We start from the raw sequence: 27,523 nt of genomic DNA on the forward strand, positions 1-27,523 counted from the left end.
GCTGGTCTTGAATGCTGTCAGTTTTTGGTCAACCAGCTTTAAAGAGTACATATTTTGTGATTTTTAAGGTCCTACTTTGGTTTATGGAGTGTCCAACAACATGTTTATGTACATACACGGTGTAAAAAACGTTCATTTTCTAATAATAGGCAGTTATTGTTGCCTTACTTCTTGACTGACTCTCAAATGATTCGTTCGGCGATTCATCTGTCTAATCCCCTCTTTTCTGTCAGCCTACTCTGATCTGATTGGTCAGATGGTCTAGTCTGCTGTGATTGGTCTACCGCGTGCAGTGTCGCAAATGGAACGTAGGCCGGCATTACACAGAGTGACACAAATCTGAACTGAAATTAGAACGACAGACGACTAGTTTGCGTGATTCAGAGCCGACTCCTTTTTTCCCAAGCCAATAACTTCTGCTTATTACTACTGCCAATAACTGCTTTCCATTTACACACAGCAACATTACACACTGCATGACATGTAATTTTAAGGACATTGTAATAGTTACTCTTGAAGAGAAAAGCAATGCCGGTTTCTTTCCTGATGTTTTTTCAGTGGTTTATCAGTAAAAATATGAATTTTCAATCTACTTTACAGTTTTGGCTCTTTGTTGTGCAATCATCATGTAATAAAGTGAAGTGTTTGCTGTATGCCCTAAACATGGGGTAGTTTACCCAAAAACAAAAATTCTGTCATCGTTTACTAAGCCTCTTGACATTTTAAACCTGTATGACTTTCTTCTGCAAAACACAAAAGAAGATATTTTGAAGAATGTCGGTTACGAAAAACCTTTGGTCCCCATTGACTTCTATTGGTTTTGTGTCCATACAGTAAAAGTCAATGGGGACCAACGGTTTTTGCTTACCAACATTCTTCAAAATATCTTCTTTTGAGTTCAAGGAAGAAAGGGTGAGTAAATGATGACAGAATTTTCATTTTTGGGTGAACTATCACTTTGAAATGAATGACAAAGATACTGTACATGCCATAGTATACATAGCACAATGTATTACACTACACTTTAAAAGATAAACTGTTTACACTTAAGGGTCATGTGAAATTTGGTCTGAAACAGCGGTTTGAGATCTGTTTTAATGGAAAATTCCATGTTTAGAGAACAACAGTTGATGAAATCTGTGGCCAGCTGTCCATTAGCACAGGAAATAATTTACAGGCTGACGTTACAGTAGGGAGGTCGAGTCAGTAAGTGTGGCTATCACAAAACTCTAGAGGAAAGAGTCTCATTACACCTTCATATATCTCGCTGTGAAAAACTGTCTGGTGAGATAACAGACGATGCAGAGGAGAGGGGAGTCTGCTAGGGATTGTGGGAGAAAGAAATATGTGGTGTTTAAGTTGCTGGTTGACCTGCGGCATTGTCATGTAACACTGAATATAACGTGGCTGTTTTCTTTGGCAACACTACTTCATGTGAGTGTGTTACTTATAATTATTTGTGAATACTTGTAACCATTATAAGTTAAAATTATTTATTATATGCACTGTTGACCATGTGTTTAATGCACTGCAATTATGTTTGAAAGAACTTTTTTTTTTCATTGCTAAGATAATATTGACAAAGACTTTTGACTTTTTGCGTTTTGCATATGGGTCTATGAGCATGTGTCTGATTACATTTGGCCGTATGTGAGGTCATCAGTGTGTACACGTGTGTGTGTTCACACACATGTGCACGTGTGCAGTGATCAGCGTGTGTGTGTAAGACAGGGCTGTTCTCTGTGTGTAGGTGTTTTTTGGGGGGTAAAAGAATCTGATTTGCTTGTTTTTGCAAGTGCAGATGAGACCCCAAAGGAAAACCAGAGGTCAAAGAGCAGAGAAACTGGAGCCGTGCCCACAAACAGGCACTGGGATCGGGGTTAAACCGATGAGGGGAGCCGCTGTTTCACTGGACGTAAAGAACATTTAAATGACTAAAGAGTAGTGGGTGTTTCACTGGACACTGACTAAAAGATACTTTGATATTATATGTCTTTAGTATTATAATAATGATAGTTATTATTTTCTTAAAGACACAGTAACCATATTACCAGAGTCATAAACTCAAACCTTAATCCATAAATGCAAGTTAAAATGTTTGTATAAGAGACATTAAATTTACAAATGAATCATAAATCAAATACCCGAAACCTGTCTTGGGGTCTTAAAATATTAAGAACCAATTAAACAAATCCTTCATAAATACAGATTTTCTGATAAAAGATTAAATGACTTCACTCTTGAGAACATGATCCGAGTTGATTGTATAATTTGTGACAAACATATTTTCCAGCATGCCCTGGGCCTCAACCTCCTGCGGAGTGACAGGCCTGCGTGATGTGTGTGCAATGTGTTATAGTGTATGTGCATGTGTATTTCTCCATTGTTGCACTGTTTATTCTTGTTTTGATGCAAGAGTTTGGTGTGCGTTTGTGAGCGTGCACGCATCTCTGGTCATTGTTTCCAGTATTCAGGCTGTGCATGTAGTGTAGCGTGCTTGTGCGAGTGTATCTTATCTGTGCGCAGCAGTCAGTAGTTTCCCAGGTCACCACTCTTTCTCTGTTTCCCAAAAGCAAAAACGTGTTATGTTTAATATGAATGTTTTTATACAGTACAAGTATTAATAACAGATGTATCAGACTCTTGATAAATACATACACTCCAAATTTCTTCCAGTTTCCAGCAGTATTTTACTATAAGTGATGTCAAAGCATTTTTATCATGACACATGTGTTATTGATATTACAAAAGAAAAAACTTTACCTCTATGACTATTTTTGTCTGGCTGTGTCTCTCTCTCTCTCTCTCTTATGTGTTGGGTGCTTTGCATCCTATTATGGACATCTCACTCAAATTGTTTTGGCGTGGCTTCAAGGCTCTAAATATTGTCTAAATAGCTCTCGATCTCTGGTCTTAAGACATGTGTTTCTGTAAAATCACACAGATCAGGACTGTACAAAGATAAACAAGGTATTGTTTGGTTTAATTTGGGTCTCAGACTCATTTTAAATGTAGTGCCGGATTGCACTGCCTTAAGAAGAACAGTTTTTTAGCATTGACATATGTGAGCATCTGGAGATGATATCAAGCATAGCGTCAGTTCTGGCAGGTCACGTTAGTCCAACTTACATCAGCCAATCACATCAGGTGCAGCTAATCAATGTCAACCATCATTGATACAACACATACTAGACTATGTCCTTTTTAAGCTGCCTTTCTTAGCTCCTCATCGTCCGTCAAGCTCATCTGCCTGGAGCAGGGAGACTGTTCGCTGAAGGACCACACCAGGGACTTTTTAGATCTGGCGTGCCTTACGAACTTACGAACTGAGCGAGCGGTGTAAGGCACGCCTCCCATCGAATGGACCACGGGAGGAATTCGCCGCTTTTGTGGAGTGGGTGCTGGAGAATAATGGACTTTTTCATTTGCCCGACATCTCCAGCCCCGCTCTCAACCCAGAGACCAGCCAGGATCCATCACTCTGCTACATGGAGCGTCTGCCAGAGCCCACCGCAGACGGAGAGCCTCTGCCCACCGTGACCCAGCACGCGAGCCCTCGACTGAGCCCGTCATCGCCCCGGAGCCTGAGCCTCAACACACGTCTGACCAGGTGCGTGAGAATGTCATCAGCCAGTCCGTCTGGCCTGGGTCTGCTGGCATCCGGAGACCCCTCAGCTCACCCTCAGCATGTCAGCACCGGTGGGTCGGTTGAGCTTCAGGATCTTCAGCCGCCAACTACCTTGGGGTTGAGTATCCCATGTCTCAGCCTCCGAGACCCAGACTCCACCTCGGCCCTCCGACCCAGCGGCTACACCTTGGCACCTGCCTCATCTCCACCGTGGTCCATCATCCCACCAGCTCCACCAGGCTCCCTCGTCCATCCGGCTCCGCCTTGGTCAGTTGTCGACCATCCGCCGCCTCGGGGCTCCAATCCTCTGGCTACGCCTCGTCACTCTGCCCCTTTGGCTGTGTCAGGCTCCTCCTTCCCTCCGGCTCCACCTTCATCCTTGGTTGCTCTGGCTCTGCCACGGTCTTCCAGGTCCCCGCCTCTGCCTCGGTCGCCTGAGCCGTCTGCTTCGCCTTGGCCCTCCGGACCCGCGGTGACCCTCGCACCTGTTTCTGTTTAGTCTGATTATGTTCTCCATGTTCCCCACGTATTTAAACCCCATGTTTTCCTCAGTTCATTGTTGGCTATAATTTGTGTTACGTGTGTTCTTGTTCTGTTCCTGTGGACTTAAAACCCCTTGAATTATACTCAATTGTCATGCGTTTTGTGGCTATTGCACATACTGTAACAAAAAGGTGGTGTTGGTATGTTTGAAAACAGTATCTAACTGCTCAGCCTATTCATGCTTTGTTCTGTCCCCAAACGAAGAACAAAAACTACATTCATTCAAAGTATATTTCTGCCTTCAGCCAGTCGTTTGGCATTTATAAATACAGAAAGTCCTAAAAGTACAGTAGCAGAATGACTGTTTAAGGCTCAGACAAAATAATCCTGTAAAATTAAATCATGATTGTTTTTGTTGCCAGAAACCTTTGCATTATAAATGCAGTTCAGGTCAAATAAAAACGTTACAAATGGAACGTGTGGAATGCTTGTCATTGGGATGCATTTTTAAATAAAATGTCTTGTGCGAAACAATTTGCTACATTTACAGGTACATAACCACACAAAATAATACCCTTGCATGCTCTAATAATGGAAATTCAGATTATTCCAAACAAGGAAGCATCTAAATTTCCAGATTGAGCTATAACAAGCTTATCTTTAATTCAGAAAATATGTGCAACTCTATAAAAGATTTCTGCATTAAAATGTTGCACCTACTTAACCAAACCCACATCATTCAGGTATCACACAGTCAGTAAGATTACTCTCTCTAGACTTAAAAGAATATTGAAATAGATGTAAAGATGTAAGAAAAAAATTCTCTTCAGTTCACCCCTGTATGAAACCAGCTGTGCAGTACAGTATTGCTGAAGGGCAGGAGGAGAGTCCAGCGTTGGTTCTCTGGTAGCTCCTCTCACAGTTCTCCCTTTCATTAAAGCAGACCTCCTCAAAGAAAAGAAGTCCTTCATAGCTCGCCAAACCACCCAATGAGAGCGACGTTTAGCCATGTTTGTTTTATACCCTTATAGAACACAGCGGCTGCTGTACAGCTTCTAGAAGGCCACATGTGTCTGTGTGCGTGTCTTTGTGTCGTTCACACATTCACAAGCACACATGATACTGTATAGTATGTATGAAAAAAGCAATTTCACCTGAACCCCGACACGAACCCTGTTTTTTTTCCCTTGATCTGCTAAATTAAATTTTCCACCCAGCAATGTACCTCAAAACGGCACATTGCCACAGAGATGTGTACACACACACACACACACACACACATGCACACACACACGCACACACACATGCACACACACGCACACACACGCACACACACACACACACACACGCACACACACACACACACACACACACAAAGATCTTCTAATGAGGTTGGACCCTGCTAATGAGCGTCAACTCTAAAAAGTGTGTGAACAGATCACAGCAGCCTGTCCGGTACTGATTTGAGCAGAGGTAATGAGAATAATGAGAGAGAGAGAGATTTAACAAAACCTTTATTACAAAAAACATCTACCATACATACACAATACAACCCTTCATTACCATACACAAACATCCAAAATGATAAATCCAAAAAATAATCATAAAGTATGGGTAAAAATCTATTCACCCTCAAACACAGAACCTCATTACAACACCAACTTTTGAATTTTGTGTCGGGCCAAGCAAAGTTGGCCACTTATGTTAGTAGGAAAAATAAAATAGAACAAAATGTAAGTCAGAATTTGGTAGTCTTGTTTTGTAATCTGGTGAAATCAAGAGTTTTGGTCGATTTTTATTATCATAAATCTGTTAATGATCTTGTTACTTTTTAATGTATTTGGAGAAAGAGAGAATGAATGAATGAATGAATGAAAACTTTGGCCTGCAAGCCGAATCAGACCTGCCACCAAAATGCGTTAATCTATTAAGTGCTTATAATGTGACCGATCTAGTTTTGTTGACTGAGCTGGTCGACTTGCTAGTCAATCTAGTTAAGACGCCTCATGAGGACACCAAAACACTTTGGGAGCAAAAACACACCATGCCAGGCTCCCCACCTATTGGAAAAGCCTTTCTGTCAGAACCACATCCAAATGCTTATGAATGCTGTCTAGGTAGGCCGCTAGCTAGGTTTGGAACAGAGCCACTGTAACCTAGTAGAATTTGCGAGCCGAATGTTCCATCCAAAGAAATTATGCAGAGAAAACATAGCAGTTTATTCCAGTCCCTCAGAGCCTGAAGCGCGTCTCAAGAGACGAGAGAGAATGCGAGGATGGTGAACCGACTAATATAACATAGGGTTCATGATGTTGTGTTTGGCGTTATGATTAACATTGTTTCCAATGGAGGTAAGCACATGACCTTAGCCAGCGAGGGAGTTCAGTGTGTGTGTGTGTGTGTGTGTGTGTGTATGCGTGTGCGTGTGCGTGGGTGCGCGCGTGTTTGTGTGTGTTGGTCACTCTTATAAAATCCTAAGGGTAGTGGCGGTGAATTTCACCATCTTTCCGTTAATAAACAGCCAGACCAAGACAGATGTGGATTCAATTAACTTCTTATGTGATTACAAGTCTTACAAATCCTGGATTGATTTAACCAGAGAGTATTGTGATACTTTCTTTTAACTAGGGCTGTCACGATATCAGCTTTTCACGGCACGTTATCGTGGCCAAAAATCATGGCATTGTCATGTCATATCAGGGTGACTAAGCACTTTATTATAAATATATAATGCTATCAGTCAAATTCATCTTCAATTTTGTTTATTTTGTATTTGTCTTTCATTTGGAAAAAGAATCACACTTAAAATGCAATTGTAGGGAGGCAGAGAGAGTGTTTGGGTCTAACCAGAGCCGTTGAAAAACAGAGTTACGGCACTCGATCTAGCTGGTGTGTGGTTCATGGTTCATACAAATCTGTGCTGTCAACCTATTTGAATGGATTTTTGTGGGACAGACAACAGCAAATATATTTGCATAAATTTTGCATATAAGCATATTGTGTACACTGATTACTACATTGACTATATATTTATAGCAGCATTTTGTCTGGAAAGTAATATGAATATAAGATCTATAAATATAAGATATGTCTCCCAACTTGTTGAAATGTATAAACATGCCGTTATGAATGAATGGGCTTCAGTGCAGTGGTTGGAACTTCCGCATTGTATTCTTCATGAGGTCTATGAGAGTGTCGTAACTCTGTTTTTCAATGGCTTTGGGTCTTACTGTGTCTCTTAAAGTCCCAGTGAAATAAAAAATTACACTGCCTATTTTTTTTCATGAAAAATTGCAGCGTTTATTGTAAATAGTTTATCAATGTGGGTCATTCTCTTTTAAAATTTGTGTGCCCTCATAATCTTCAGTTAAAATATGAAAATGCACTTCTGTCCTGTAGTGACTAACTATCCATCTTAAATGACGTATGTTACACGGCTTGGGCGGAGCATCCGTTAACTCCTCCCTTTCAACTGTCAGCCTGCTGCCAGCTCCATTTCAAAATGCAACACACATCCAATCAAATCGCAGAGAAAGACGAAAGCCACGGCCACTATTGTTCTCATTCGAAATTCCATTTCACTCGGAAATGCGTTAAAATACGGACGTAAAGACTATCGCAACTTCCGGTTCACAGGCAAATGTTTAATTGGAACCGAATAGTTTACGAACACATATTAGGATATGTGTTAACACAATATTGATAATTGTGTTTTTTTATATCATTGTTATAGACAATACCGGTATATTGTGACAATAAATAAAACAGACATCATGTTTGTGATTCAGGTGTAACTCTACTGAAGCTTCAGAGCTCTTGGGTTGTCATCATACAGTAGGTGGCTCCTAACAACCAAATTTCTGAGGGTGATGTACAGTAAGTCGTCTGGACAGTATCACAAAAAAACATCAATCTAAGGGCTGTGATAATGACTGTCAGACTGTACATTATTCCACTTATTTCACTGCTACTTAACAAATGCATAAATATACAGTATGTGCATGTTTTTTGTTAGTTGCAGTTATTTTTTGAGCTTGTAAAGACTGTGTAGAGACAGAACACAAGGATGCACTGTCAGGTATGTATGCAGCGTTGGTAGTGATTATTTAGAAATATCTGATCGCTAAATGCCACAACTGATCAATCAGAATCACTCATGCCGGTGAGCCGTGTAATGTTACAGTGCAGTATGATGCTAGCATATGTTGTGCAGGTGTGTTAATAACAATATCGTGTTTTAAACAGCTGTCTCTGCATACATTGCTAAACTGGTTTAAATATTACATAACTTTGACTCGATCATGAGTGCATTATTTTATTCAATGTGAGTGTTTCTCATTAAATGTGTTCATATATTAGAATGATTTATGTGCACCCACATCTCATAAAAATCTGTATATTTCCAATAGGGCTGAATGGGGAATATATACAGCATATATTTTTTATTTTTTATACTCGATATGCATATTTTCTTAATAGCACTCTAAAATAAACGTTCTGCTTACAATATTGTAGACAACTTTATACAGTTAACACGGGTAGCCTATTAAATACGTCTTGTGAAAAATATACACGGGTTTATTTTGATTCATTTGTTTAATGAATATAATGGTGGAACAGACAATGTTCTTGTATTTTGTAATAATGCATATACATTAAATCCTATATATTTAATCACCTATTATTTAGTTAGTTTTGTATGTACAGTACCTCTCTTCTCTGTATTTACTGCTTTGTTACTGTGAAATATTGTGAAAAGCATTAGAAAAATATTATTGAGATAAATGTGCTAAAGATAATTTTGTGAATATCAACTAATATTGAAAATTAAGATGAATGTGCCAAAGTCAGCACCAATAGGAAATTTTACTCCCCTTATAAGTCTTACGAATAGCGCAAAAGGTAACACGTCATTATCAAAATCTCTTTTTTAAATTATTCTATACCAAAAGCAACATATCACAATGTATATTGAGTATTATATTGAAAATATCTCGAGAATTCAAATTTTAGGTACATCCGCACATTTTTCCTAGTTGGAAGTCTGACTTTTAATGGCATTCTGTTGAACTTTTCCAAGTAGGAAACTGTCATATTTAATATCGAATGAAACAAACAGACCAGGAATGTGCATTGCAAAAAGGAATAGGATGACTTCTAATTTCACAATGACCATATTATCATGACAGAATCATGACAGGGCTGAATATTCAGTTGCTCAGTTATCACAGGCCTGTGTATCCAGTAGCGATGTGGGGAAGAAAGTGTTAAAGGAGCGGCGGAGAGGAGGAACAGAGGGGAGTGTGTGCGGAGGAAGGGGGGCAGACTGCCGCAGCTGATAGACTCCAGATGTGACTGTTAGATAAACTCAAGGCGAGGGGTGTGTTTGTGTGGCTGTGTATATGTGCTGGTGTGGGTGTGTTTATATTGCTAGCTGGATCTGATAGCGTCCGGGCTTTTCACGAAAAGGAAAAGCAGGACGGACCGATAGAGAGCATACGTTCACACCAAGGAATCGGTGCGATGGAGCTGACGAAAGGGTGCTTTTTATGTGTTTGTACAACTCAAATGAATGTACATTTTCCAAAAATGCAAAGCGTTGTTTAAAAATTGTTATTTATTTTTGTGTAAAATGTAGCATGCTTAAAAAAGTTTAAAAAAAAAAAGAATTTGAGTTACAGTATGCGTGAAATATACGTAGATATCTGCATCTGCAGCAGATTTTGGAGGTGGAACTGTGGTGTAATGTACTAATGTTTGTATTTACAGTTATTTGGTCGATGCTTTTATACAAGGCAACTTAAATTCATGGTATGTATTTTATTGGGCTGTGCATGCTGGAAATTGAACCCATGACCTATAGGTTGTTAGCGTCATAGTTGAGCTACAGAAACACTGTGGCATTGTAGACTCGCTGTTCATTTGACTAAATCTGAAAGACTTGCATGCTCTTTTGATTCAACATGTCCACTTTTATTAGGCAAATTTCAATCAAATATAGATTTCTGTGCTGATGCACTAAGTAAAATACATAAAATGAACTGAATATAACAGTTGAATATGTAACAACATAAATTGGATTAAAAAACATTTTCCAATTTTGGCTTTTTAAACAAGATTTCCTGTTTATCTTAACTTTTTCGTTTTCATTGATGAGTTGTGCTTTTTGTATAAAGTTTTCAAGTTTCCTTCCTTCAAAATCACAAGAAATCCTTTTTATTTTTTTCTCTGTTTCAAATCTCAAAGTCCACCCACATGCAGCAGTATTCACACAGCTTGTGATTGTCTTCCATTCATTGACCGATATTTTGTGTTCTCTGTGCTGTTAGACAGCTGTTTCTTTGTGCTCACGGTGGCTTAGTGACAAAGCTTCAGTTCTGTAATACCAAACAATTTTAGGCCGGGCTCATATCTGTGGCCTGATCATTGCATCTTTATTTGTTGTTAAAGGGATACTTCACTCAAAATTGAAAATTCATCATTTACTCACCTTCGAGTTGTTCCAAATCTGTTTAAATTGATTTGTTCTGATGAACACAGAGAAAGATATTTGGAAGAATGCTTATAACCAGACAGATTTTGCCCCCATTGACTACCATAGTAGGAAAGAATACAATGGTAGTCAAAAGTGCCCCAGAACTGTTTGCTGTCCTACATTCTTCGAAATGTCTTCTTTGGTGTTCAACAGAACAAAAAAAGACGATGAAGTAATTTTTCCTACTATGGGAATCAATGGGGGGCAAGATCTGTTTGGTTTAAAGCATTCTTCCAAATATCTTTCTCTGTGTTCATCAGAACAAAGAAACGTATACAGATTTGGAACAACTCGAAGGTGAGTAAACATTTTTGGGTGAAGTTAGTATCCCTTTAATCTGAGTTTTTGAAAATATCTGCTTGGTTTAAGGACAGTTAGTGATACATAGGAGATTCCTTTTTTCCTGATATGTGAGCTTACGTCAGTTTATTCTATAGTTAAGAATAGTTGAATTCCATAACGGTCAATGTAAAGTCGGGTAAAAGGTACATCAATCATCTAAAAGCAACCTGCATAGGAAAATTACTGTATATTTATATTATATAATGACAGTCCAAGCCAAGTGAAAGAATATCCTAAAAACACAAATAGTCATTTTCAAATCCATGTGCCTAATTTATCTGCATTTCTTGAAGTCTGCACATTTCTAGCTCACGTCTGAGCAATTTTCCACAATCCAGGCTCCAGCGTTTATCTTGGCATTGTCCCTTCGTTCTGCAATTGGACAAGACTGAGCAAATATATAATCAACATTAACCACGGAAATGTAGATCTTAAATAAAGCACACTATTTTTATATAGGTATAGTGAAGTTTCTGCTAAAATTACATCCTGGTCTGGAAACGTTGCATGGTCTGATCTTCACATATTAAATTGAACCGAATCTTTTAATTTGCTAAATATTACAGTCTAAATGTGGAAAAGGAAGTTCCGGTTATCTTGTTGTTAAAATATTACATATAAATTTGAGATATATATGCATGAAATTTATGATAGATTGTGTGTGATTTTGTTGTCTGACATTTCAGTGACTCCTCATTTTCTGTAACTTCAACGACTGTCATGAATTTAGTTGGGTCTGCACTACACTTTCTGTACACAAATACAGCATTCCTTGAATTAAAATGATAATGCGGTTGCCATTGACTCAGGAAGGACTGGATGGAGGACAGCTATTCCAATAATCTGAGGAAGGAGAGGGAAAGCAGGAAATGAGCTGGAAAAATAAAAAGCAGGCAGATCCAGATTTCCTGTTTGGGTTGGGGTGGGTCGATGTAAATTTCAGGGCAGCGTTATAAGGACCCCATTGTGTAACATGCTGTGTATGTGCGCGTTAGTGAACGTTGTACAGGGTCAGTTCTACACCCCCCTTCATAGGCCGTATGGGAAATGCGGTGTTTTAAAAAGTTGAGAAAGGAAACCAGTAAAATAAACTAGAAACAACCTGTGCGGGGACAGGAAATGATGCGAGACACCATCTGCACCTACATCTACAAATAAACAGGCGCATATATAACACACACCCAAGAAAGCCACTAAAAGCAACAGAATAATGAAATAGATTATCGAGCAGAACAACTATTTTTTGTTATTTTTATTTATTTTTTATAAATATTTTTGCCCATATTCTATGACAGGCCTATAGTGTATGTGGGACTCTAGTCTAATCACGGCGTCTTTTATATCGATGTTTTATGAAAGTCTAACATTAAGTTTTTTGCCACAGATACATTTTTTGTTCTGTGTATTATTTTGAATTAAAATGTATGTTTTGCCCATGTGACAATGCTGTTATTAAGCTAGCTTCTGCACTTTTCTGTATTTGTTAGAAACACCATAGGTCATGTTCCTCACAGCATCGTATTCAAACTAATCTCACAAAACGGTTTATATCAAAACGGCTTAGCATAATTTGTTCTTAGTTTTTAATTTCATAGCCTAATTTAAAAGATAATACACATCTGTTGCCACATGATCTTCTGGAGAGAAAAGAACTTCAGGCAAAACTTTTCCCCATACAGTAAGTAAAAGTCACAACAGATGCTTTCTGTAGTAGACGGTCATGTCACTTACTGTAAATCAGCTAGGGTCAGACTGTCGTTCTTACAGTTTAACTTAAACCATGTGTTATGTTGCAATTCCTTACAAAGTTACCGGCCAACTGGATAGGATGTATAATTTATTCACCAAAGCCAGTTTATCCGTTGCTTGATAAGTGTAATTTTGGACTGCGCTTAACTGTGTGTCATGTGGGTTTGTGTAAACTTCTCTTGACAAACTTTAGCTGTGTTATGAGATGAAATGTGTTCTTACCAGGTGTAACGTGTTTAGGTTTCAAGCAATAAATCACATTTATTTCATGTAAATCAGAGTTTTGGTCCTAACCGCCTATATAACCAAAAAGTGATGCGACAAGAAATGAACGGACAAATGTCTTTGTACAACAGTTTTTAAATCATATTCAAGGCAGAAGTATCATGAGTTATCGGGTTGTTAACGCTTATAAAGAATCCGCCAGCCATCTGGGAAATCTTCAAACAGCAGAACATCTCATTCTAAATAGAGATCATCAATTTGCGAAACTGCCAGAAAATTACAGCTATAAAACATGCAACATGAGAACATGTGCTTACAATGTATTTACAGTGTACAGTAGGCTACCTACTCAACAAAATACTGGTAACGATACTTGTTATACAACTACTGTGCACTAAGGATTAGGCTTTGTACTAGAAAGGAAACCTGTAACATAAACTTAAAACAACCTGTGCAGGAACGGGAAGTGACACGAGGCAAAAAACCCATTTACACTCACATGCACTATAATGCACAGCTCTTTCTTTTAATCAATACGTAGCCTATAAATCTTTATCTGTAGTTTTTGTATTTTTGTTGTTTTCTTATCTTGTTTTTAAATATCTGCTGGAGCTGGTACATGGCATAAAATGCTTCATTAAAGAAATCCCTTTTGAGAAAATGAATAGGCAAAAACTGTTGCCCTCTGCAGCTGCATCATAAACATTAAATATACTCTAACTGGCTGTGATTTTATCACCTTGTACGGTATTTCACACATAAAACTGACATGGAAAACGTGGACTGAACGGATTTCTAGGCACAGTTTATGGAAACCTATAGGCAAGATTTTTCCAAATCTCCACTTTGGGCTGGGTCAGTGTATTTCAAAGCTTTGGCTTTGATTATAAGTGATTGTTGTACGTCTTTTAAGAAGTTCTTGAAGGTTCATGGAACTGCTTAAGAGCATTTTAATAACCATGAAAAAACAACAACACTAGCATCACGCTTGTGTTGTGTGTTTGTGCCCCAGTCTACACTGCTCCACATTCCCCATCTCACTGATAAGAGACTGTCTGTGTTGATCATTCACACACTTTAATTTGACCTTTACCTACACTGTGACCGTGTGTGTGTGTGTGTGTGTGTGTGAGGAAACAGTGGGTAGAGACTCTCTTTTCATCACAGTGCTAATGAGGGTTAGGACACGCTGGCCAGGAAATGGCTATTGTTCCTTTTCCTAAAGCACTGCTACTGGCACACACACACACACATGTTGGGTTTCCATGTTTTATGGGGACATTCCATAGACGCAATGGTTTTTATACTGTACAAACTGTATATCATATTCCCTACCCCTAACCCACCCCCTAAACCTAACAATCACAAAAAACTTCCTGCTCTTTTAAATTTTCAAAAAGTTAATTCTGTATGATTTATAAGCTTGTTTCCTCATGGGGACAAAAAAAGGACAAGGATTTTGGATATTGCCATCTTTGTGGGGACATTTTGTCCCCATACCATAGGGTTTAACCTCCCCCCCCCCCCACACACACATGCACACACACACAGGCATTTGTTTCAATATTAGTAAGGGCATCTTTTTAAAATGTTATCTCTTTTTAAAATGTTATCACGAGGACATAAGTTGGTTTTATTATATTTGTCAGGCTACACCATTAAACGGCCATCAACCCGCTAACACACTCAAAAATCCAACGTGTCTATATAGCAATGGATAACTTGATGGTCTGATGGTCACTTTCTTCCCTTGTGTATTTACTCTAATAGCTATTAATGTGTCAGTCATGCAGTTCCCAATAAGTAATATGGATGTGACATGTGTAGCACTGCTCTGCATTCTGTCATCCCCGTGTGAATGTCTTGGTTCCCTGCTAAGATTTACAGCTAATCTGTTATCATCCTGACTAATGTTCATTGCCATTTTCAGCACAATGATATCATGCTGTAGTGTTGGTGAGCTATTAGACACATTCACTGTGAGTGTCAAAGATACATTACTGTGAATGAGCATGGACACAGACATACAGTTTATTGTTGTCATGTGTTGAACACTGCCAGAACAACAGAACAAATTTCAGCATAGAGATTTAAAAATAAGTATATACTATTTCATTGTCACAAAACAGTTGTGAACCAGATAAAACAAAAATACCAAAGTTATATATTTGGGCTTTTAATAGAGATGCACCGATATATCAGCCAATGGTAAAAGTCGATAAAAGCGAATTTTCACACCATCGGCCGATAGTTTAAAACAGCCGATGATCAGGGCCGATAGATCCTGTCAATCAAAAGAGGACAGGAAAATGCAATGCATTTGTGCTCTGTATATGGGCCATTCTACAGAATTGGTGCAAAATCAGAGTTCCAAATTGTATAATATCAAAGGTACACATTTCTAGTAATTGTGCAGTTAATTTTCATATTGTAATTTCAGAAAGTTTTGAAATATTCTTCCTCTCCCCATTTTTTGTCACTAACGAAACACAATAATATATCATTTAATAAAAATGATTATATTTACATATTAAGATTTTGTTTAAATCTACTTTTTAAATATATTTTTTGTTATTTTTAAAAAATGTTCTCACATGTAAATCAATAACAGTTACAATTTTAACAATATTTCAAGTGTAATTTATGATATTTGTTGTATTTTCAATCCAATCTTTCTTTGTAAAAGGCATAAAATTGATCGTACTGATTTCAAAGTTAAGGATTCATTAGTTAATATATACATTGAACCAAACACTATCATAACATCTTAGTTGATAATTTAATGTACTTTATTTTTGGCCAAACATCCCATGTTTCGGTCGTGACACACACATTAGCAATGGTAATGTTTTAGTGATAACAATATTTAATTTGCACAGCTGAATCAGACTTTCAACATTTTATGTTAATACAAATAACTAACTATGTTGCACGCAGCCAGCACATATAGCAGACACACATCTGACAGTAAATATCTAATACGTAGAAAAACCACAGCTCACATACTGTATCACTAGTATTAAAACATACTAAAATACTAATGATTTGCAAAACTGTACGGAGTTTTGTGAATTTCCCCAAATAAAGGATCAAGTGTTCCTTTTTGTCACTACCGAAACAATTTTTGTAACTACCAAAACAATGATATCCAGTGATACGTTACGGTCATGACTGTTTTGGTAGTGACAATTTTTGAATACTTTTGAGCCTAGCTCAAAGATGCTAATCAGCACATGGTTAGCAAGCACAGTTCTGAACAGATGTACATACATAAAAACTAAATTTTATGGAATAAAGCCAAAAACAGTTTGCTTAATTGCAGAAAAAAGATGTTTGGTAGTGACGTTCCTTAAAGTTACACACAGATTTTCAGACTTTTGACCACTTTTATTTCAAAATTATGAGACCGATCTACTCACCATGTAGCTATCAGTGTTGGGGAGTAGCTAACTACAAGTAGTGATGCTACTAACTTAACTACATTTTTCTGTAGCTTGATGGTAGTTAAGTTACTTTTAAAACATTGTAGCTTTTCCGGTAGTTAAATACTTCTACAAGCAAGTAGCGGTGTAGCGTGTCCAAACGCTACTCGCTACATTCCATTGTGACGAACTTTTAAGCAATAAGCAGTGCAGCGCTATGAGCACAGTGTCATCATCTTACTTACTACTGAAGATCACAAACAACAATTTTGCATTACTGTCATCTATTGTTCTGTAACGCATCTTGCGGCTTACGCACAGTACTCAGAGAGCGTCTGATGCGTCCTAGTTTTTCACAACCTTACATTGTGCCAGGCCCATTACTTTGACAAAACGTCTGCCAATCGAACAGACAAACGTAATCACAATACAACAAGTGTGTTCATCAAACAGTAAAGGCCATGAATTAATTAACTTCTTAACATGTGGCCCTAATTTTGAGTATTGTATTGATTGCAAATATGAGTTTTGAAAATTAATGTTTAGTGTTTTAGCCTTTAAATTATGCATAGCATTTGATAGTTGATTAAATATTAATGTTAAACAAAGTTAATAAAAAATACAGACACAATAAAAAATGCTCTTCCGGCTTGCCCATGGGCCCTTTGCCAAATATATAAGTATATAAGATAAATTTGAGTATTCAACTTGACTGTTTAAGTTTAACTTACAAAATAAAACAACACTGAAATCATAACTGTATTGTATTACATTGTTTTAAACATTGTTTTCTTAAAACATTTTTCATTAACAATAATTCAGTTATTCTTGATATACAATGACACTCTAAAATCAAAGTAGTTTCAATATAGCTGGCTACTTTTTTATAGTAACTTGTAGTGTAGCTAACTACTTTTTCAGATGGGTACTTGAAGGCTTTTTAAATGTGTTTTTTTATGTGGGACAGCAGTTTGCACGAATTCTGTAGAATGGCCCATATAGAAATGTTAAGAAACATCACAGGTTTGATGTTCGGTATTAAGAGTCCGTAGAGTCTGCTGTAAGGTCCATATGAATTAATAAAATTCAGAACGTTAAGAAATTTTACTTTAATCTTCAGAATCGGTATCGGCAGATATCACTCTGAATAATCAGCTATCGTATCAGCAGAGAAATTTAGTATTGGTGCATCTCTAGTTTTTAAAGACCATTAGATTAAAATTGACTTGCTGTACTTTAAAAACATACATTCCTTCTGTTATTATTAGCCATCTTTGCACAATGTACAACAGGAAAATCGATTTGTCTTTATAAACTTTCACCAAAGTGTAATAACTTTGAAACAACTCGTCTCACGCTTCTCCAAACACCCGAAGACTTATTTTATGGTTCTATTTAGAAAAACGACTTTTTAATCAAATCCTGATGGATAAAACCATCACCAACCATTTTAAACTTTAGTTTACAGAGTTGCTAAGCTGGGGTAGGGTGGACGTTGACTGCAGTAAGAAGTGGCTGACAAGTTGCCTTCGGGATAGTTGGGAAGTTTCTACCTTCATCATTCCCACAATTCTGAGCATTATAAAACATGACATGACTTTCAGAGATTAATGTGCCATTATTAGGTGTGTTATTTTATGTTTTGAGGGAGGATATGCTGACACTGTAAGTGTATCAGCATAGGAGGAAGCATGCAGCAAAGATCTTGGATGGGAGGGAGAAGCTGAAACATTATCTTCAAAGCTTCCGTTGGAGATGCATATTTACGGTTTGACTGAATCGTGGGAATGGCCACTTTAAAAACTTAACTGCATCTCCACTGTCTCTTTTGGAATTCTTCTAATGTTTGTCTGTTTTCTCTACTTGGGATATTTGCCTCATTTTCAAGCCCCAGGAACAGGTGGCAAGACAAATTGGGAAAAACATACAAAAATATTCCTATAAACACAGACCAGTGTTTATATCTTGCAAAGTGGTCTGTACAGAGATTAAAGCACCCTTTCTTTTAAAACACACACAGTGTTTGTCAAGCTTCTCGTGTATAGGCAATCCAATGCACTTTAAACATGTAATGTAAATTATTGCAAACTTTACAGCATTTCATTTTTCGTTTTCTTTGGCAAACCCTTTTATTCTATGCATTCAAGTTAGACTTTTCACTGCATATTTTTTTATACATATTTGTACTATTGTACTAGAAATATTTGATGGTTAAAAATGAGCATTTATAATTATGTAGGCCCTACAATATAAGTCCTTGGGAAATCTACATATGGACAACAATTTGGATGCATTAAACAGGATACATTGTACATCTGCTCAAAGGCTTTGTGTTTGTTTCTTTCTGCAGGGATCTCCGGAATAATTTGATCAGCACCATCATGCCTGGAGCCTTTCTGGGTCTCGCAGCTCTTCGAAAACTGTAAGCACATCTTAAAATTAAATTTGTTGGTAAATCCTTTTTGTCAAATCTGATTATGTGTTTAGTGGTGATTTTTTATTTATTTGGTCACACTTCACAACAAGATTGTATTTGTTAACATTAGTTAATGCATTAGCTAACGTGAACTAACAATAAACATTAAGTTCATACAATACATTTATTAATCTTAGTGTATGTTCATTTCTGGATTTACTAACACCTTTTAAAAACAAAAGTGTTTACTGTTAACATTAGTTAATGCAAAATGAACTAACATGAACAATTGACATTCACTTTAAAATGAATACAAATAAATGTTGAAATGTCAGTTCATGCATTTCCCGTACTAATGTTAACAAAAGCAACCTTATTTGAATGTTTTACTATTTATTTTGCATTATGGTCAAATATACTAGGATGAAAAACTTGAAAGATAAATATAATGTCTTATTTAACTCCACAGCCCTCATTCAGGATCAAACATGTATCAGAGGAGCTTTCTATAAAAATCAAGCACACTCTAGACTTCATCTCGATCACTTCTGTGAATAGCAGGACACGGCTGAGAATGAACAGTGACATGTCCCAATGCTATTTAATATCTTCTTGTTTGTTTTATTAACTGCGATCTGCTTTGCACTGGTGACGTATCTCTCTTCACTGTGTGTTTATAAGAAAACCGGGTGAATGATTCAAGCCCTCAAGCTACAGTAAATTTACATTGCTGACATTCTTTGAACTGACGTTCAAGATGTTTTGTTTTTTTGGGAAGCCCAGATTGATGACTTGAGAACTGGATCTCAAAATAACAGGCATCTTGTTTGCTTTAATATCTACAGTGACCTATCCAGTAACCGAATTGGCTGCCTGACTCAAGAAATGTTCCAGGGACTTACCAACCTCACTAAATTGTAAGTCATTATGCCTGAAACAAATATTTATTGCTGGATGAAAAACCACAGAAAACCACTATTGCTTTTTAAAGGGTTGCTGGGCTTTGACTGAGGATGGCATATGTTTGACAGTTTCGGCTCTTAAGATTATAATAAGCGCAACATCTACTTTAAATTATGCATTTTATGATCATACAGTATGTTATTTAGTTATTGTGAAATGACACATTCATGTTTTTTTATTATAGAAACATCTCTGGAAATATCTTTTCTTCTTTGGATCCTAATGTCTTTCTGGAGTTACACTCTCTAAAGCTGGTGTGAGTTGAAGTGAATGCTCCTGTGCTGAACATGCTCATATGCTTTTTTTAATGGCATTGTTACTTGGTTTTCCTATAACGTAACTGGTACAAAACAGCATGCGCAACGGAAAAACCATGGGTGTCACGACTGGTGGTGAAGAAGAACCCAAGCGCAGGCAACGGCAGTGAAGGGGTTAACAGATATATTTATTAAACAGAAACAAAACACCCTCAATGGGGAAAACGGAACTCAGAAATATATAAAACAAAAGACTTCCCACGAGGGGGCAAAATGAAAACAAGACAAATAACTAAACTCAAGGAACTCGACACAACGTCTTAAACTAAAACAAGGCAGGATAAAACTAAAGCAAAAACACTAGACTCACAGTCCTCAAACAACACAGGACACAGGAACACGGGCGACGGCATGAACACATACACAATACACAGTACAATCCACCAGCACAAGACAAAGAAACAAGAGGGTATATAAAGGGAAGACAAAGGAGGGATAACGACATGGGGCAGGTGTGGGTAATCAAACACTTAGGGAAGGATAACGAGGAAACGAGATGGCGGGAACAGAGACGAGACACTGGAAAAACACATGAGAGGTAAAAACATAAACATCTCATGGCCTTCCCACATAAAACCCAAGGACTCTGCCCCGATCCCACCACACGACTAGAATTTCATAAACAAGACGGTGGAACCGTGACAATGGGTTTGTTACCCACTGAACGCATTAATAAATTGAATCAGCTTTTCTTGATGAATTATGTCCATGCCCGTCCAGTGTCTGTTGAATTTCAACAAAATCAAACCTCAGGAGTGACTTAAAGTCATCCAACAGCAATGTAAAATAGACTGACAGCTTGACAAGACACATGGAAACTGTGATAAAATCCAGGTTATCACATAAATAATATTTTTTGAACTAAATACGTGTAGAAATATTACTGTTGTATTGCTTTAGAGTGAATATGAGCTTGTGAACTTGTAATACTTTTAATGAACTTGAAATACTTGAAATATTGTTTCAATGGTTGCAGCTGCGTACTAGAGTGAACTTACTCAGTGAGGGTGACTAATTGAATCACCTGTTCTGATACCGAATAACTCAGAGTTACATTTTAACTCGGGTTGGTTGAACCTTCTTATTTGAAACAGGCCCAGGAACTGGGGTGGCACAATAAATAACAAACAAGGGAGGGGGGGTGGGGCCAAACAAGGGCCCATAGGGGGCAGTCCATGGGGGTGGGGAATAGTCCCAGTCCCCGGCTGCGCTCGAGGGCGCGGAGTCCTGGGGGACTTAGGATAAGTCCTGGGAGGAACAGTCTTTGACCCTGGGAGTCTCCCAGGGACCGGCTGGAAGGCCGGCTGGACAGGGCTTGACGCCGGCTGGAAGGCCGGCTGGACAGGGCTGGACGCCGGCTGGAAGGCCGGCTGGACAGGGCTTGACGCCGCTGGAAGGCCGGCTGGACAGGGCTGATCGCCGGCTGGACGCCGGCTGGATCCCGGGCTGGACGCCGGCTGGATCACCGGACTGGACGACCGGACTGGACGCCGGCTGCACCGGACTGGACGCCGGCTGATCCCGACTGGACGCCGGCTGCACCGGACTGGACGCCGGCTGATCACCGGACTGGACGCCGGCTGGATACCGGACTGGACCAGGACTGGACACGCTGACAGACGACCGCTGGACGCCGGCTGCACCGGCACTGACCTTCCCCCTCCTCGCTTCTTCTTCCTGGACCGGCCCACAGGACATGTGGCCGGTTGCTGGAAGCGTGGTGAGCCCGAGATACTCCGCACCGGAGGAGTCGGACGGGGAGTCCCCGACTCCCTTCGTCTCCGCCGGCCACGGGTGTCGCTGGTGGTGCAGCAGAGTGCCCCGAGGCAGATGGATCGGAGGGACCCAAGGTAATGGTTCAATGTTAAGGACACCTTCCTCCGGAATCACCTCCAGGCGGGTCGGAGAGGCAAGACGTGCTGAGGCCCCTGGCGGATCCCGATTGTTAGCTAACATACGAGATTCCCAAAGCCCAGGGGTCTCAGCATCCGCATCTCCGACCGGGAGAGGGTTCCGCGACACCATTGAACATTACCTTGAGTTCCTCCTCCCCAAAGCAGCCTCGCTCTGCTACATCCAGAACTGATGGCGAACACCAGATGTTAGTGTCTCCCTGGCGAAGGGAAAGGAGGCGGTGGGTCTCCTTAGCCCGGCTCCCCATGTCCAAAGAGCTGCCTGCTGGGCTCAGTATGGCTTGGATTCTGTCACGATGGGGTGGTGAAGAAGACCAAGCGCAGGCAACGGCAGTGAAGGGGTTAACAGATATATTTAATTAACAGAAACAGAAACAAAACACCCTCAATGGGGAAAACGGAACTCAGAAATATATAAAACAAAAGACTTCCCACGAGGGGGCAAAATGAAAACAAGACAAATAACTAAACTCAAGGAACTCGACACAACGTCTTAAACTAAAACAAGGCAGGATAAAACTAAAGCAAAAACACTAGACTCACAGTTCTCAACAACACAGGACACAGGAACACGGGCGACGGCATGAACACATACACAATACACAGTACAATCCACAGCACAAGACAAAGAAACAAGAGGGTATATAAAGGGAAGACAAAGAGGGATAACGACAGGGGTCAGGTGTGGGTAATCAAACACTTAGGGAAGGATAACGAGGAAACGAGATGGGGGAACAGAGACGAGACACTGGAAAAACACATGAGAGGTAAAAACATAAACATCTCATGGCCTTCCCACATAAAACCCAAGGACTCTGCCCCGATCCCACCACACGACTAGAATTTCATAAACAAGACGGTGGAACCGTGACAATGGGTTTGTTACCCACTGAACGCATTAATAAATTGAATCAGCTTTTCTTGATGAATTATGTCCATGCCCGTCCAGTGTCTGTTGAATTTCAACAAAATCAAACCTCAGGAGTGACTTAAAGTCATCCAACAGCAATGTAAAATAGACTGACAGCTTGACAAGACACATGGAAACTGTGATAAAATCCAGGTTATCACATAAATAATATTTTTTGAACTAAATACGTGTAGAAATATTACTGTTGTATTGCTTTAGAGTGAATATGAGCTTGTGAACTTGTAATACTTTTAATGAACTTGAAATACTTGAAATATTGTTTCTTGAAATATACATTTCATTATACCTAGCAAATTCAGAAAAACTGAAAATAATTTTGAAATGGTCTCTTCATTTTTTAACACCAAACCACAAATGTTTATTTATTGTAATATATTATACTTATAGTATATTAAACTGGATCTCATTTTGTATTTTACACATTTAAAAAAAATCATTAAAACAGGTTTGCTGGATCTCAAAATAGACAAAAAATACTGTTAAAAATCATGCATTATGTACATGTTTGTTACAAAAAAATTATTCATATAACCAGTAATTCTAAAAAAAGTCTAGCATCATTTAGTCTTCTTGTACTATAAAAAAAATATTTCTGAAGACTGTAACAACTTAGAGCGGCTTCCTGGACTAAACAACAATGAAATTTCTCCATTATTAGGAACTTTCATACGGAGTTCCTGTCATGTGACTGTGGTCTGCATTGGGTCCCTGGTTTTTTTCGTAGCGGTTCGGCCCGCCTTGGGGATGAAACACTCTGCGCGTATCCCAGGAGGCTTCAAAACAAACCCCTTCGTGAGCTGAGAGAGAGTGACCTCAGCTGTGGTGAGTAAGAGATTAAAGCAAAATGAATATACACAAGTAATATATTTGTCTTACTAGTGCAGACTATTACCCAACAGGAGAATCTGATGGTGCTCTTATGGGACACTCGTTCTCTCTTGCGCTCTTTCTCTTTTACAGTCTACAAACTTACATTACAATCTTTATTATTCCTCACACAATAAGATGTGCCAACGCTTGGATCACATCTCATTGTAGCTATTTTACGAGTTGGCTAATTCGTAAGAATCTCATTCGTACACTTTTGTACGATCTGCTTTCATACCTGTGATGTTTAGGTTTAGGTGTGGGACTTACTTATTGCGTTTTTGTAATAGTCATACATTTTGGTTTGATTCGCATCATGCAAAATAATAACAAATCCTGTGAGATCAGGCTGGAAGAGCATTGGTCATTTATTTATCAGAGGTACTGAAAATGTTGTAACTTAGTATTGCCTTTGGTTTAAATTTGGTTTGAATTATCAATAACACTGCCTCCCTGTAGTTTTTTTGCGTTTTGGCTGCAATTCTAACATTGCTTAATCCGTATTTCACAGCCAGCCAAGATCAAATATGATTTGTTTAAAAAAAATAGCAAAACAAAAGCTGGGGTCGATTATATTTCTCATTGACTTTTTATTAAACCTCATATTATAGACATACGCTGCATTTTTCTGCCACGTCCTGGGCCTCAAACCAGGGCTCTTGTTATTGTTAAATATCAGCTTGCTTTGCCATCTCTTCCTCCACTGCTCTTAAACATATTTATGTTGGCTGTGACTGACTAGAAAAGACCCCTCTGTGGGTTTGCAGTTGTTAAGAAATATCCTCAACCCATTCAAAGACACTGATTCAGCCAGACTGGTTCAAAAGCAAAGCTAATTTTGAATAATTGTATGCCGGCAAAACACTCAACCTATCATACTTCATGTGTATGATAAAGGTTTATTATTTGGATAATAACAGAGGAGATGTCTAACAGCACAGTGTTTTAGGATTCTGGTGGGAAAGAGGAAAATAGTTTGTAATCTCTTTACACACAGCGGCCACAACAAAGAGGAATAAAAGAATCAAAATGAGACCGTGTGAGAAACACGTTGGAGCCGGCGGTACATCTGTATCTGTACTTCACAGTTAGTAACACTGGTGTATTGTCAGATTGTAATACAAATATGTGACCCTGGACCATAAAACCAGTCGCACGGGTGTATTTGTAGCAATAGCCAACAAATGGGTCAAAATGATAGATTTTTCTTTTATGCCAAAAATCATTAGGATATTAAGTATAGATCATGCTCCATGAAGATTGTTTTGTAAATTTACTACCGTATAGATATATCAAAACTTTATTTTTGTGAGTGTAGGCAGTAAAATCGATAACAAAAATGGCGGGAAACATGCCTACAAACTTCACTTGCTGCTGCCTGTTATTAATGACCTATTAATTGGTATCTGTGTAAAGCTTAGAATTTCTGCTTTCGGGTTCATATACTCAAAACAACGTCATTACAGCGGTAATGTTAAACAAACCTGTTTCTTCTTAGCAATGGCCCGCTACAGCGCCTCTGATGAACAACTTGAAGGCAATTTTCTCAATATTTTGATACCTGATACCTGTCAACATTTGGGTACCAAAATTAGGGAGTCCCGCAAGGTCCAACTCGGTCCATTCGTGTTCCATTTGCGATTGCGTTCCAAGTTTCACGGGATAAATAACAAAACAGGAGGGTGGCGGGAAAACAGAGAATCCTGGCAAAAAATGAGTATTGACAAGTATGAAGTATAAAAACTTATTTTACAGGTTCTCAAATTAAAACAAGCTCTCAAGTTTTGCTACTGATTTACCTTCATATACTTCTCTTTGTCTCTCCGTTTTCACTGTTATGTCTATGACAAGAATAGAAATATTTGTATCATAGCACTAATACTACAACAAATCAATAAACAGTATTGCTGGAGTTTCAATCTATACTGGACTCCTATTGGCTGCTTTCCAGTATTATTCGGTCCAAGTCATCTATTTCAAAAACATTTGTATTTTGATACACATGACTAATTTCAAACATTCAGACATATGCTTTCAGATCATAATGTTTTTAAGACCATGAAAACAAGTTTCCCTAAACTTTTGCGTTTATCTTTTGATCCTTCGTGTTCTCTAGATGGTCCACTGGAACTGCAGACCCTGTCTTTGTTGCCCTCGCTGAGGCAGGTGGTGTTTAAAGGGGACAGACTGCCTTTCCATTGTACTGCTTCCTTGGTGGACAAAATCACTGCGTTACACTGGCAGCACAATGGTCGGCTTGTCACCAGTGACCCTACGCATGGGATTCATCTGGAAGAGAGTGTGCAACATGACTGCACATTCATAACCAGGTAACACAAATGTTTAGTTGTGAAGATCACTGCATGTGTTCGCAGAAACCAAAAGCTAAAGGGAAGCAAACAAAACAAAGTGAGTGAGAGTTCAATGGGAGAGGATGGCATGGAAATGCAAAGAACATGATGGATGGGATTGAATTGGGATGACAATAAGATATTATATTTGTTTATTTTAGTGAGCTGATCCTGTCAAATGTCCACATTGAGGCGAGTGGTGAATGGGAATGCGTGGTGTCCACGAGCCGTGGGAATGCCTCACGAGGTGTTGAGATTGTGGTACTGGAGAATAGCGCCTCTTTCTGTCCGGAGCAGAGAATAACCAACAACCGAGGGGAGTTCAGGTACGAGAGGTGTCTGTGAACAATAATAATCTGTCAAACTGTGGCAAAATATCAACGGTTCCCTCTTTGGCCTTCAGGTGGCCTAGAACTCTGGCCGGCATCACCTCGTACCAGTACTGTCTACAGCTGCGCTACCCCTCCTTAACTTTGGGGGGCGGTGTGGAACAGAAGAAAGCGTCACGCTACTGTGACCGTTCTGGACGCTGGGAAGAGGGAGATTACTCTCAGTGCCTTTATACTAATGACATCACGAGGGTCCTACATACATTCATACTGGTTAGTGTTCGACTCTGAGCTTTGACACTGACACGTCCCAGACTTTTCTCTGCGAAACAGGACATCTTTAAAAAATGCATATGTTTTTTTTTCTGTTTGATTTCTTCAGCAAAACAACTACAAAGGGTAATTTTTTTTGTACATTTTCGTCATTCTGTAATATACATCATACATACATATTCTTCTTACATACATTTCATACATTCTTTATTGATTTTTTAAAGAAGACATACAGTATACTGGAAAACATCGTTATTTTATTCAAGGAAGTCCAGTCATTCATATAAAAGTTGTAAAAGGTTATGTAAAGTTGTAAAAAAAAACCTGTAAAATACGGCAGTAATACAGTTAAATAGGGCAGTAAAATAGTTAATTAAATCTTAACTAAAATATAATAACAATCTTTATGCAATAATAATAATATATAATAATAAAAGAAAATATATATAAAAATATATAATAAATATTTTTAAAGTGTTAAAAATTCAATATATGAACCCCTCACATATTTAACACACTCTATAAGTGTTAAATATTTACTTTATTACTCCCAAATATACGTATACTGTATGTGTTTGTGTGTGTGTGTGTGTGTGTGTGTGTGTGTCCTGTGGTGTGACAGCAAAAATGTAATATATGAAAAATAGCATTAGAGAGATTTATCTTCATTGTTAAATTTTTTTCTAAATTTTTGCTGACATACCATAGGACACGTGAACGGTTTATTTGTCAACTAGCTACATATATAGGAATACATATATATATATATATATATATAT

At 38.5% G+C, this 27,523-nt stretch overlaps 1 protein-coding gene across 2 annotated transcripts in view; it reads left to right on the top strand.

Moving 5' to 3' along the window:
• Positions 1-27,523, top strand: part of adgra2 (adhesion G protein-coupled receptor A2) — a 70,894-nt gene that overhangs the window by 31,668 nt on the left and 11,703 nt on the right. The window contains exons 1-8 of one of the 2 annotated variants that reach the window (XM_057357539.1): positions 1,288-1,434; positions 18,735-18,806; positions 19,646-19,717; positions 19,948-20,019; positions 23,583-23,746; positions 25,908-26,121; positions 26,304-26,468; positions 26,546-26,744. In XM_057357539.1, coding sequence (XP_057213522.1) covers positions 1,433-1,434; positions 18,735-18,806; positions 19,646-19,717; positions 19,948-20,019; positions 23,583-23,746; positions 25,908-26,121; positions 26,304-26,468; positions 26,546-26,744 — 960 coding nt within the window. In that variant the 5' untranslated portion in view covers positions 1,288-1,432. Of the gene's footprint in view, positions 1-1,287; positions 1,435-18,734; positions 18,807-19,645; positions 19,718-19,947; positions 20,020-23,582; positions 23,747-25,907; positions 26,122-26,303; positions 26,469-26,545; positions 26,745-27,523 lie in introns of those variants that run through there. The other variant, XM_057357538.1, reaches the window with a different exon arrangement.

The sequence above is a fragment of the Triplophysa rosa genome, linkage group LG17 (genome assembly GCF_024868665.1).
Source record: "Triplophysa rosa linkage group LG17, Trosa_1v2, whole genome shotgun sequence".
Taxonomy (NCBI): domain Eukaryota; kingdom Metazoa; phylum Chordata; class Actinopteri; order Cypriniformes; family Nemacheilidae; genus Triplophysa; species Triplophysa rosa.